Raw genomic sequence first — 14239 nt, 5'->3', positions numbered from 1 at the left:
AATTTGATGACTACATTTTCAGATGATTGGTTTCTTTGGAAATCCTGCTTCATCCATTTAAAGACATCTGAAAAGAGGTCCATGTGCCCTGAAAGGAGTCCGTGATACACACAAAATGGTTAAGAATCTTTGATCTAAAAGAAAGGACCTAAATTAATGATGTTACCCGAAAGCCAGTTCCACACTTCTTTGGCTAATGCTCTACGAAAAAGAATAGCCCGACTCTCTGAAAGAATACCAATGACGATAGGACTACTAGAACAAGACGTGGGTGAAATACAACTTAAAAATCAAACATGCCCCTACAGCTACATCACCAGATGCAGACAAAGGCCCGCGCTCCGGTAACCTGTGCTGGGAGGTGATAGAGTGATCCCTAGTGGGTCCTTTAATCAATTTGCATTTATTAATAATAACTAACATTAACATAACACTTTACGATTTGCAAAGTGCTACACTCGCATTTGATCTTCACGATAATTCGGAGAAGCAGATGCTGTTATTGGCCCCATTTACAGATGAGGAAACTGAGGCAGGCGGGAGTTCAGGGACTTACTTGCCCTACGTCACAACCAAGCAGCGTCCCAGGCCGCATTAGAACTCGAGTCTCCCGGACTCGAGGCCTGGAGCGCTGCCCACTGGGGCACCAGCTGCCCGTGAAGTTCCCACTGCGCGCCGGTTACAGGGTCCGGGACCCCGTGCGTCCCTCCCTAGCCCCGGCCTCGGCTCCGCCTTCGCCCGCTCACTTACCATCATTCTCGTCGCTGTGCCGCCGCCGCGACATGCTGCCCGCTGCCCGCGCCCCCTACGCCTCCGCGTCCCTGCTCCCGCCTCCGCGGCAGCCGACGATCGCGGGATTCGCTTCCCAGCTGCGGGGAAAGGCGGAAGCGGCGATGGAGGCGGTGGCGAGGCGGCACAGCGAGGGCTCGGAGCGACGCGGGGAAGTGAGGGCCGGCCGGGAGGCTGACGCACACGCACGCTGGATCTCGCGCGAGCGAGGCGGGAGTGGAGGCGGGCGGGGGAACTTCCCGTTACCACCGTCACTGGGACGTCCTGGAGGGGCAGGGGGCGTTGCGTCTGAGAACGCCCGACGAGGTTGGGGGAGCTTGAAGCGGGCGAGCCCAAGGGAACAACCTAACAAGGCCACGGAGCGAGCTTCCGCTGCGCTCTCCCTCCCCTTCCTCTCTCCCGCTCCTGTCGCTCAATCTTCTTCCGGGAGGAAAGTAAAAGGGGAGAGTCAGTTCCTAAAACGTTGGTCCCGGCCGGGCTGGCGCGCGTCTTAAGGAAAAGGCGGGGGAGTGGGGAGGAGTGGGAGTCAAGTAGGAAGGAGTCTGGGCGAGATCCTAGCCTGCCCGGAGCTGAGGCGGTGACGCTCTAGGCTTCGCACCGCCGCTGCTTCTATGCCACTCGATGGTTCTCCCGACGGCCCTTGCGCTTACCGGACTTAGAAGATTTCAGGGCTGAGGGGCCGTCTTTAAAGTACCGATTGTGGGAAGAAACGAGACCACGAAGGAGTCTCCGGGGACTATGTGTTGCGGTGGTTGCTAGGGTAGAAGGGTCCGCGGGTGGAAGCCCCTCCTAAGGCTTGGACCAATCCAGGTAGGTACTTCCTTCACCCCTTTTTCTTGCTATTGAGCTCCCGGGTGTTCCATTGACAGCTTTGGACCCCCGCCCCTTTCCCCGGGGTCTATGCGCGTGGCCCAGGTTGGACCCCAGGGTGCCTACCTGGCACCACCCCGGCCCCCGAACCCACGTGGGCCTAGAATCCTACCCCTGATAACCACAACTGACATCGATATGGAGATTTGCAAGCCTCGTTAAGCCCATCTTCTACTCATTGCAAGGGAAGGACTATTAAACCCTGTTTTACAGAGGAGGAAACTGAGGCTCCGAAGTCGGTTGTCGATTTTTTTCCCCAAAGGTCTTGCAACAAAAGTGGAGTTTGAATTCAATGCTTCCTTCCCTCCCCGCTCTGTATATGCCCATCTGAATAGGCTGGTGGTTTGGGGGAAGGGAAATAAATACACTAGGCAGGATAATTTTAATCACAGAGATTTCTCCAGCACAGAGACCCTATGGATGGTGAGATCTTCCAGGTGCTCTTGTTTTGCGTTTAATCCCAGAACTTGAAGAGGGACTAAAAGATATTTGGCCTGCCATTAAATCAAGAAAAATCAAGTAATGCAAGATGTGCATTTGCATAGAGAACCCATCCATCAGCATTTATTCTTTGGACAGAATCTAAATGGATGAGGAGTTGGGCCTGGAACTAAATAGGAGAGCCTTCAGGAACTTGTAAAACTCCTTTAATGATCCTAAAAAAGCCCCATCTTCTTAAAATACCACTTTTAACTGGTATAGTTATGTGACTGAGATACCTGGCATGCAGTTTTGAAGAATTGAAATTGACTGTGAACAAAAAGGTAATGGCAAGTCACAAGATAATATGTGAACCAGCAGCAACTTATAACAAAATGATAAACTTCAAAAAACTGGAGTAAAGAATGTCATCAGGAGAAAACAAAATGGGCTAGTCAAATGGTGGGTAGCCTGAGTGCCCTCTATTAGTCTTCTCTGGCAGTGTGGAGAAGAATATTGCATATATTGGATGAAAATTGGCAGCTATGTGACTCAATGGATAGAGTGCTAGGTCTGGGGTCAGGAAGACCTAAGTTCAAATATGGCCTCAGAGACTTACTAGCCATGTGATCCTGGGCAAGTCACTTAATTTGCTGACCTTAATCCACTGGAGAATGATATGGCAAGCCACTACAATATCTTTGCCATGAAAACCCCATAGCACAAAGAGTAGGGCCCTTTGGAATGACTTAATAACAACATAAGCAATGATCATGTGTTTTGAGTAGGCATAAATGAATTGTGATCTTTGTTCTTGGAGGGAACATCCAAAATGATGAAATCATAAATCCTTTTGAATATTTTTAGTAAAGTGAGGGGATCACAGAGTTAGAACTGGAAAGTACCACAAATATCCTTTTGTCTAAGCCCTTTATTTTACAAGTGGGAAAACAGGCCTAGGGACCAGTAGAAAGTGGTAGAGGCAGGATTTGCATCCAGGTCCACTGACGCTGAAGTACTCTTTCTATTGTGCCACACTGCATAGACTTAGCCTTAAAAGTCCCTTGTTATAGCAAGGTTAGATACTGCTTCTGCTATAGTCCAAATAGTGCTATCCTGTCTTTGCTCTGGATGGTGTGGCTGGGTCTTGATGCTGCCTCTCCTGTCATTGGTAGAGAAGTTACCTGGAACTTTAACAAGTAACCTTGTTAAATTCTACAATCCTAGCCTAGGGTCTACCAATTCCTGAATCTTAAGACTAGATCCTGAATTGACCTTCATTTCTGCAATAGCCCTGACTGGTAGGCCTCGTTTTTCCTAAAAGACTAGTAAATAGGCTTCCCCCTCCCCCTTTTTCCTTCAGGCTTGTCTCTTGGTGGGCAGATTGCAGAGTTATTTTTCTCCAGGCTCTCAGGCCCTTCTGTAAGGCCTGTAAAAAAATCTGATTCCTTCCCATCAAGCCCTGGCTGGTTAGTTTCCAGCTCTGGGGTCCCCCCCCCTTCATTTTGACCTCTTGGCTGCCAAGATTCCCAGCTAGGTGGATCCCAGACCTTTCCTCCTAACAGTCTATCTTCCCCTTCCTTTTGTCAGGTTTGCCTCTAAGGCTGTTTTGAGTATAGGTTTCAGACCTTTTTCCTCTCAGGTAAAACTTCCATTACATTAGCTTTTTACTAAACTCCTGTGTTTTGAAGTAAAGATGCTCTTTTAGCTCTCTTTTGTAATCATTACCAACAAATTGTTCCTTTTTTATGTGCAAAGAGCAGCTTGAAGGACTACTTTAAGTCTAATAGGAAATTCAAACATTTTATCCTATTGGATTTTGGGTTTGTTTTTTTTTTTAAACCAGACATCATTTCATTGGTAAAGGGAATTATAGTGGAGGAAACTCTCTAGCAATGCAAATTGGGATCTGCTCTGTAGCTTACAATCTGAGAGAATTGCCTACAGTTAAAACTAATTTTTAGAGAAAAATTGTGTTATTTTAATACTACATTAATAATTATTATTTTAATATATGTTGTGTGCAAAGGGTATAAAATAATAGGTTAAGTGTTGAAGTAGACATTAGATGTCCTCTCCCTTTATTTTATGGATAGGCAGACTGAGCCCAGAGAGGTTGAGTGGCTTGTCTGGAGTCCCACAGCTTGTATATGTCAAAGTCAACACTTAAACAAAAGTCATCCCTAAGTCCAAGGTTCACTCCCTATATGTATGTACAAAAGTGATTTGAATGTAAATTGTAATTTTTTCCTAAATCTTAATTATATAAAATCTGAGTGCAGCATACAATCTTACTCTTGGTAGTATAGGCACAGTGTAACCTTCATTTTTCTCTCCAGCAGAAGCAAAACAATAGCTTCACTACTGGCTGCATATATGCTGGAGGAGTCTGCTTTAAGTCCCTAGAGCAAGGTAAGGGAAACAGATTACTCTCACTTACAGTATCCAAAAAATTGGCAATATCTCTATCTCTTAGAGGTAGAAAACTTAACAACAAAACCCAGAGAGGAAATAAAGATGAAAAGTAAAGAGAAGGAAGCAAGAATACCATTTATTAAGTGCTTACCATACGCTAAGCACTAGAATAATATAATATTAGAATAATAAGCACTAGGTAATAGAAATAGAAAAGTAAGATAGTCCTGATTTTCAAAGAGCTCACATTCTAATAGGTGGAAACATTACATAGGAAAGAATAACTTCAGGACAGATGGAAAGACTCTGTGGTCCTTAGGATATATTGACAAGAGCAATAGTAATGTTCCATTTTTAGGGTTATTTCCAGTGACAAAACTATATATTTCTGGTGTTGATCCATTTGACAGTGCCAAGGACTTTGGGTGGCATGCGCTTCCTTTTCTGGGTCTTTAGTAGCTATGATTACTGAAGGGGCAGGATGGCAGCACCTACAGAGGCAGTTGCCCAATCAGATCTCCACAAGGGTTATCCCCAGAGTAATGGTGGACCAGGCTGGAACCAGAACTAGTACCACCTGAGGTGGTATAGGACAGCTATTCCAGAGGTTGCCAGGCACAGGGTCCTGAACTGCTACCAGGGTCAGAGGAGAGGTGGTAGGGTCAACCTACTTGGCACATCTTAGTGTCTTGGCTCTCCTTTTATATTTGTTAAGTTAAATGATCAGATTCAAACCTTGGTCCTGCTAGTGTAAAGGGTTCTTCCAGCTTTCAGATTCTGTGATTCTTCTCTTCCTGTCTCCCATATCCTGGAGAGGAACACTAGAGGTCTCCCACTGTTTGTGTTCCATCTTGCTTTAGCTCTGTGTCACCAAACAGAAAAATAGACTGGGAAGAGCTAGGTGGTGAAGAATTAAGCAGGGAGTCAGAGTTAGTGGATTCTATGAATTGGGTTTTTTTTTTTAACCTTGTAGCTAAATTAAGTGCTGCCCATAGAGTAATTAGCATAAGAGAATGTGTGAATGGGGAGATAGGATGTGATGGTGGCCCATTCTGGGCCCCGAGAAGCCTACTGAAATTTGGAGACCCAGGTCCTCTCTTTTCTAAAACAGGATAGTGGTGAGGACGAGTAATTATCTTTCAGTGTGTGTATATGAATACATATCTTTATGTAAATAGATTCCATTTTTCTTGAAAAGAAATATAACTAGATGGTAGAGTAGAAGCAGGACCTCTTGACTGTTCCGGCTTCTACCTTCCCCAATCCATGTAAAAAGGGGACTATAAACAAACTTTGGAGCTACAGAACCCACAAAATGACACAGAGAAGCTAAATTCCCGTTGAGGACAGCCTGGCAGGCTGGCAGGAATCGGCCAGCACAGTGCTTTGGGAGCCGAGCCCAGCCCCATGCCAAGGCTTTAGCCCCAAGGCAGGCCTGACCAGCTGCCAGATGGAGGGACTCCAGATCAGCAGCAGCTGTGGCCGTTTCCAGATTTATCAACACATAGATGCGAAAGACAAAGTGAGAGGTCAGCTCCTGGCCTGCAGAGTGTAAGGGGACCAAGCACCAGTCTGAGGGGTAATCACTCTTGCTTTAACCTTCTTGGATCTGGATTGCAGTCTAGGGTGGAGGTCCTGGGGCGTGTGTCCACCTTGCCAGAGCTTGTGGAGACCTCAGAGAGGGCACCCAACTAATACCTCCGGCAGCTGAGAAAACCCCAGCATTTGGGATGAAAACTCCCCTGTCTGGTGGCAGAGTCCTACTGTGGCAAAAAGCCCAGGGGGTCAAGTGACTGAGGGGTGACATGACCAGGCAAAGGAACCAAAGCAGACAGAAGATTCCAACATTAGACTCCCATTTTGGGGACAAAAAGGAGCAAAGCATGGAAGAGGAGGAAGACAGTGAAGTCAGAACTCCTGCACCAAAAGCTTCAAAGGAAAATACGAGCTGGTTACAGGCCATAGAGGACCTCAAGAAGCAGATAAGCGAAGTGGAGGAAAAATTGGGAAGAGAAATTCAAAGAACAATGCAAGAAAATTACAAAATGAGAGTCAACAGCCTGACTGAGGAAAATAACACCTTAAAAAATAGACTAACTCAAATGGCAAAAGAGGCTCAAAAAGGCTCTGAGGAGAAGAATGCCTTAAAAAGTTGAATTTGCTAGATGCAAAAAGAATCTCAAAAGCTCACTGAGGAGAATCATTGCTTCAGAATTAGATTGGAGCAAATGGAAGCTAATGACTATGAGAAATCAAGATGCTGTTAAACAGATCCAAACAGATGAAAGAATAGAAGGCAATGTGAAATGTCTCATGGGAAAAACCACTGACCTGGAAAATAGATCCAGAAGAGGTCATTTAAAAATTATTGGACTACCTGAAAGCCATGATCAAAGTAAGAATCTAGAAATCATCCTCCAGGAAGTTCTCAAAACTTCCCTGATGTTTTAGAACCAGAAGGCCAAATAGAGGTTGAAAGAATCCACCGATCATCTCCTGAAAAAGATCCCAAAAAGAAAACTCCTAGGAATATTATAGCCAGGTTCCAGAATTCCCAGATGAAGGAGAGAATATTACAAGCAGCCAGGAAGAAACAATTTGAATATTGTGGAAACACAATCAGGATAACCCAGGATCTGGCAGCTTCTGCACTGAGGGATCAAAGGGCTTGGAATATGATATTCCAGAGGTCAAATGAGCTGAGATTAAAACCCCAAGAGTCACCTACCCAGCAAAACTGAGTATCATATTTCAGGGGAAAATATGATCATTCAGTGGAATAGAGGACTTTCAAGCATTCTTGCTGAAAAATCCAGAGTTGAATAGAAAATTTGACATTCAAATACAAGAAGAGAAGTGTGAGAAGGTAAACAGGGAAAAGAAATCGTAAGGAACTTATCAGAGATGGACTATTAACATTCCTACATGGAAAAACAATAATTGTAACTTATGAAACTTTTATCAGTAGTTGAAGGGAATAGAAATATTATATACATGTCTATATATGAGGGTATAGGGGCATATGAATACATATGTGAATGTGTGTATATATATGTTTACAGATATACATAGAGGGCACAGGACCAATTTAACAGGAAGGGATGATATTTAAAAGATGAAATTAAGAGGTGAGAGAGGAATATAATGAGAGGAGATTGGGGAGAGACAGAATGGGGTAAACTGTCATATAGAAGAGGCAAGGGAAAATGGTTACAATGGAGGGGAAGAATAGGAAGGCAAAAAGGAATGGGTCAACCTTATTCCCATTGAATTTGGCTTGAGGAGGGAATGAAATACACACTAAATAGGATATCTCACCCTCCAGGAGAGTGGGGGGGGGGGAGATGTGAGGGGGGATAATGGAAGGGAGGGAAGTTGGAAGCACCCACTTTTGAAAAGGTACAGGATAAAGGTATAGAATAGAACAAGTGGGAGGTGGCATAGGAGGGAGGGAAATATAGTCAGTCTTTTACAATGTATCTACTATGTTATTGTTTTGCATTAGCCACACATGTACAACCTATACTGAATTGCTTATCTTCCCAGTAAGGGTGGGTGACAAGGGAGGAAGGGAATGAATCTGGAATTCAAAGTTTTAAAATCAAACACTCAAATATATACACACACACTATTATTACTACTATTTTACATGTAATTGGGAAATAAGATATATAGGCACGCGGGCATAGAGATCCACTGGAAGAGTCAAAAGGGGTATGGGAGAGATCAGTTTGGAGGAGGGGATATCCTATGGGACTGCTATTTTGGGGCGGTGGGTAGGGGAAAAATGGGGAGAAAATTTGTAAGTCAAAATCTGGCAGAAATGAATGATGTAAATCAGAAGTTAATAAAGCATTTGGAAAAAAAAAGAAGATCTGAATTCAAATATCTACCTCAGACATGAGATAGGTAACACTGGAAAAATCACTTAAACTCTCTTAGCCTCAGTTGCTATGTTTATAAAATTACAGACAATGGCCTACTTGGTCTCAAAGGTTTCTTCTAGCTCTAAATCACAATCCTAAACTGACCAATTAAGATCTAAGAATTATTTTAACTCCTAGACATATCATCTTTTGTTAAAAGAATACTCCATTGAGTCTATGAATTTGTGCAATGTGAGTATTGATTAATTGCAGAAGGTAATAACCAGAGAAATACAGTATAGTAGAATGAAAAGGACATTGGGTTTGGAGTCAGAGGATGCAGGTTCAAATCCTAATTGTAAAATTTGTTATATGGGGGCCTGTGGGCAAGTTACAATGGCCTTAGTTTATTTTTTTAATTAAAAAATGTTCATTTTATTCTGAATTTAAGAAATAAAACAAGCATTTCTGTAACATAATACAATAGAAAAAAAGATGATCATACATGAAATTGCGAATCTATTGTGCATAACCTGTTATTCCTTTTAAATATATAATAAAATTATCACACAACAAAAAAAAGAATAAAATTAATAAAAGAAAGGTAACTTTAGGAATCATGGGATCATAGTTTTAAAAGTAGAAGGGACTTTGGAGGCCATCTAGCCCTTCTACCCCCTTATTTCACAGAGGCCAAAGAAGTTAAGTGACTAAGATAACTAAGATTTGAATCCAGGTCCTTTGACTTAAGGCCAGCACTGTTTCATGTGAAATTACTTTTTAAAAACTCAACATGTTTTTCATACAAGAGGAATACAAAAGACTGAGAACTCAGAAGAGGGAGAGACTCTTCAGTTGGGAAGTAAGACCTGATGGAGGAGATGTTGGGTTAGGGGCTGGAGGACATTCTAGACATAGGGAATTTAAAAGGTGCAGGCATAGGAAAGTGTGATAGGCTTGTGGATACAGTCCATATTCTAACTAATAACATGTAAATATCATTTTTGTGTTATAGGTAAATATTTTAATTGTAAATTATATTAAGCACAGTTATGAGTAGGTAATAAACATTTTTTCCTTTATTCATATATATAATAAAGAATCACAGTCATTGGAGCTAGAAAAGACCTTAGAGATCCAGATTTAATTGAAGGAGGGCTCAATTTGCAGTCTGAGGACCTTGGTTCAAATCCTAGCCCTGCCACTTGCTGTCTCTGTAACTGTGGGCAAGTCACTTAACTTGTCTGTACTAAAGTTTCCTCATCTATAAAATTAGGCAGTTGTACTACATGGCCCCTAAGGCACTTGTGGTTAGAGTGCTGGGCCCAGAGTCAGGAAGACCCAAGTTCAAATCCAGCCTCAGATACTTAGTGGCTGTGTGATCCTGGACAAGTCACTTAACCCTGTTTGCCTCAGTTTCCTCATCTGTAAAATGAACTGGAGAAGGAAATGGCAAACTACTCCAGTATCTTTGCTAAGAAAACCCCACATGGGATCATGAAGATGATCTGAACAACAAAGTTCACTTCTGACTCATCGTGTAACCCTTTAGCCATTTAGTCTGGTCCCTTCATTTTACAGATAAGGAAACTGAGACTCTGAGAGGCTAATGACTTTTCTCAGGTTCATGTAGGTGGCAGGTAGCTCAAATAATATTCAAACCCAGGTCTTTTGATCCTAAGATTACATAGAGAACCATAACATTACACCGACTCCTATATTTACGTACATAAGCACTTAATGCATGTATATATAATATAAGCACAACAGGTGTTTAGTATTATGCTCACTCTATGTCTTTGTCATTCTTTTGCTCTACCCGTGTTTCCCCGATAATAAGACACTGTCTTATTAATTTTTTTGGAAAGAAAAACACCAGAGGGCTTATTTTCAGGGGAGGGCTTATGTTGTCCTGCCTCAGCTCTCCTCCGCAGCACTGCTCTCAATGGCGCCAGCAAGCAAATCACTGGGGAAGAACAGGATGACGCGCTCACTGCTGCAGCTTGGAGTGCGGCGTGCATTTCACCAGGGTGGGGGGGAGGGACGGTGCATACAGAGGGTACCGTAATGTAGCGTGTAGCGCAGGGGATCACCTTCACTACAGTAGCAATCTCAATAGGGCTTATTTTCGGGGGAGGGCTTATTTTAGAAGAATCTTACACATTAAGGGGAGGGCTTATTTTCGGGATAGTTCTTATTATCGGGGAAACACGGTATATATATACACACACATCAATGTCACAACAGGTGCATAAGAGCATGATTCACGCTAGTCTTCACTCTGCCTTTCTCCATAGATATATGTATGTGTGTTTGTATGTGCATGTATGTAAATAGACCCACACACATTTAGAGTACAGAAGAAAAGAACAAGCTGGGCAGAATGTATTAATTTGTTTTGTTCAGCTCTGCTCACAGACTTATTTCCAGGCACTTATTTTTAGTTTTCAACATTCACTTCCATAAAGTTTTAAATTTTCCTCCCCAAGATAACTTATAATCTGGACTCTACACATGCATTCCTGTTAAACACATTTTCACATTAGTCATGTTGTATAGAAGAATTATAATGAATGGGAAAAACCCATGAGAAAGAAAAACAAAACAAAAAAAAGAAAATAGTCTGCTTCATACTGCATTCTGACTCAATAGTTTTTTCTCTGGATATGGATGGCATTTTCCATCATGTGTCCTTTGGAATTGTTTTAGGTCCTTGTATTGCTGAGAAGGGCTAAGTCTATAAAAAATCAGTCGTCACACACTGTGGCTGTTACTGTGTCCAATGTTCTCCTTGTTCTCTCACTCAGCATCAGTTCATATAGGTCTTTCCAGGTTTCTCTGAAGTCCACCTGTTCATTATTTTTTACAGCACAATAATATTCTATTACATTCATATAACAGAACTTATTTGACTATTCCCCAATTGATATGCATCCCCTCAGTTTCCAGTTCTTGGCCCCCACAAAGAGAGCTGCTATAAATATTTTTGTATATGTGGGTCCTTTTCCCATTTTTATGATCTCTTTGGGGTACAGCCCTAGAAGTATTGCTTCATCAAAGAGCATGTACATTTTTATTTTTGTAGCCCTTTGGGCATAGTTCCAAATTGCTCTTCAAAATGGTTGAATCATCTCACAGCTCCACCAACAATGAATTAGTAAACATTCCCACATCCTCTCTGTTTATCATTTTCCCGTTTTGCTGCGTTAGCCAGTCTGATAGGTATGATGTACGTCAGAGTTGTTTTGATTTGTATCTCTCTAATTAATAGTGATTTGGAACATTTTTTCATATGACTATAGATAGCTTTAATTTCTTCCTCTGAAAATTGCCTGTTTGTATCCTTTGACCATTTATCAATTGAGGAATGACTTGTATTCTTGCAAACTTGACCCAATTCTCTATGAGGTTTTTATCAGAGACACTAGTTGTAAAAATTCTTTCCCAGTTTTCTGCTTCCCTCCTACCTTGGTAAATTACTGTTATTTGAATACCTATACAGTAGAAAAACCTGTATTTTATGAAACATAGAATGCATAGTAAAGTTACAGGTTGGATTTCTTACTGAGCTTAAGTAGCTCACATTGACATAGAATTTTAAATCACAAAATGCTTTATTCATACTCTACAAGTATTACATCAAGTTTTCAAGTGAGGTTAGAATACAAAAACTGTTACTTTATATCTAAACTTTGTTAAAATGGATGATTATTGATATACTGTATAAAAGGGTTAGTCTTTTTTAAATAAAATTTTAATTTAAAGCAAATGTTATTTGTAAATTGTGTTTGTAAATGCAGAAAATAACAGAATATGGTTCTAGAGTAATGTGCCTGAGGGGGTAAATTCTGCTTTTCCTTCCCTTTTCATTAAAATTTGACCTGTTTTTAAAATGTTGGATTAGTGGATATGATGCTTTGTAAATTATTATACAGCTTAAGCTTCCACAAAGAAACTCATGGAACTTCAGTTTATTATCTTGAGTTCATACCTATTATTTTTTAGTCCCCACCCATCCAAACATGTAGTGACATAAAAAAAGACAAAAAAAAATTTATCTTCTAATTTATTACTGTATTTTGCACAAAAGTTGCTTTGTATTTTAAAAAGTCTTAAAGAATACTATGTAACAATATGGTACCATAATCATTCTCTTCCACAAAGCTTTTGTACAACTTAGCAATTTTGATGTACTCTTTGAGCTCATTAAAATGCAATTCAGCCTACAGTTTTCTTTATTATGTTTTGTCTAGATAGCACATTCAGTGTTGATGCGCATTCTTTGTGTCACCCTAGGTGGCATAGTGGAAAGCACACTGGACCTGGAATTAGGAAGACATGAATTCAGATCCTTCCTTAGACATTTATTACTTTTGTGACTGTGGGCAAATCACTTAAATTCTCTCTCAGCATAGTGGGGGGAGGGGGAGAAGGGGGCACCAGACAGAGATTTACATAAATGTTAGTTATTATTCCCCAAAGGAAGTGAGTATAAGAAGCTGAAAGCAGAAAACTAAAGAAAGCTGCCAGGAACAGTGTCTTGGATGTAGTAAATGCCTGATATGTGTTTAATAACATGATTTCATCAATAAACTTTTAGTTACCCACCACTGAATTTTTTCCAAAAGCTTTCCCCAGTTTCTTTCAAGGTCCTAGGTCATTGCTAATTTGTATAGCTGATTATTATTGGGTTTTCCCAAAGGTCTTTGATATTGATCTTTTTCCTTTTCTTACTTAACAGGTAGTAGCATACCCCCCAAAATAAGACTCACAGCTGCAGTAAAACAATGATGCCTTCTTCTATGCTACCAGCCCAAGAAGATGACCTGAATTCCTGTATATTAAGATTTCCAGACCTGGATTTGAAAGATACAAATCTTGTTTCTCCTAGTAGCCGTCTCAGAGCAGAATTAGATGCTAATATGAGAAAGAAGTATGCACATGTAAAGAAAAAGGTAAAAATACTCTCACTATATTATGTATGATTATACAAAGTAAGTCCAGCAATAGCTCTTCTCTGCCATCTAGTCAGTCTTTAGTGTTCTTTTTAAATACTCATGAAATCACACTCAGCCTTGAAGATATATTTCAGAAATCGTCAAAGTGCAATAATTGTTTGATTCTCGAAATTTTCATTGACTTCATCTTTTAATTCACTTAAAAATAATAGGTGAGTATCTTAAGAACAGGGACTTTTGTCTTTTTTTGTTTTTGATTCTTTATCCCCAGCCACTAGTATATTACCTTGAACATAATTTTGAACCAGATTTGTGATTTCATTGGATCTGGGCACTCCTGGTGAGAAAACTCTCTCTCTACCAGTGCACATCAGTGCACTAATTTTATCTTAAAGTCTTTATATAAAAGTTTTAGGGACCTGGGAGCATTGGAATATCGATAGTGACTTGTTTAGGGTCACACGACTGACATGTTAGAGGTAGAACTTATAGCAAGGTATTCCTGATTCTGAAATGGACTTTCTGTCTAATATATTTTAAAACTTCAAATTGATGTTACTTGTTAATTTAATGATGTCCCTTTTTTGCCACACATACTTTCTTCTTATATTATCTCCATATCCTAGACTGAGAAATAATTTTATCTGCTTGTGGCAAGTTTTCTGATTTCCATAAAAGTCATACTCAGAGGGATTTAAAATGAGAAGCAATAGGTTAAATTTAAAGAAGGCTTGATTTTAATTTAAGCCACAGTAATTCCTTTTTGCTCCTGGGAATATAAGCCAATACTTATTTTCTTGGGTAGTGATAGCTTACTTTTATGTAGTATTTTGTGATTATATTACTTAATTTGATTTTCACAATCCAAGAGAGTGCAAGAATTCTTATCAGCACTTTACAAATGAGGGAACTGAGACTCTG

General features: G+C 40.8%; 2 protein-coding genes across 5 annotated transcripts in view; one reads left to right on the top strand and one right to left on the bottom strand.

Annotated features, from left to right (window-relative positions):
• Nucleotides 1-921, bottom strand: part of NCBP1 (nuclear cap binding protein subunit 1) — a 57608-nt gene extending 56687 nt beyond the window's left edge. Inside the window, exon 1 of the mRNA XM_069095354.1 lies at nt 751-921. Coding sequence (XP_068951455.1) covers nt 751-784 — 34 coding nt within the window. The 5' untranslated portion in view covers nt 785-921. The remainder of the gene's footprint in view (nt 1-750) is intronic.
• Nucleotides 922-1048: 127 nt separating this feature from the next.
• The window catches only part of TSTD2 (thiosulfate sulfurtransferase like domain containing 2), a 38669-nt gene continuing 25478 nt past the window's right edge, over nt 1049-14239 (top strand). The window contains exons 1-3 of one of the 4 annotated variants that reach the window (XM_069095358.1): nt 1049-1599; nt 4419-4491; nt 13102-13315. In XM_069095358.1, coding sequence (XP_068951459.1) covers nt 13148-13315 — 168 coding nt within the window. In that variant the 5' untranslated portion in view covers nt 1049-1599; nt 4419-4491; nt 13102-13147. Of the gene's footprint in view, nt 1604-4418; nt 4492-13101; nt 13316-14239 lie in introns of all 4 variants that reach the window. The other 3 variants (XM_069095356.1, XM_069095355.1, XM_069095357.1) reach the window with 3 other exon arrangements.

This window comes from Petaurus breviceps, unplaced genomic scaffold (assembly GCF_028583685.1).
Source record: "Petaurus breviceps papuanus isolate PSGF00001 unplaced genomic scaffold, PetGlider_PUasm1.0 226, whole genome shotgun sequence".
Classification (NCBI taxonomy): domain Eukaryota; kingdom Metazoa; phylum Chordata; class Mammalia; order Diprotodontia; family Petauridae; genus Petaurus; species Petaurus breviceps.
The sequence above is the reverse complement of the archived record's forward strand: the minus strand, read 5'-3'. Positions and strand labels throughout refer to the sequence as shown.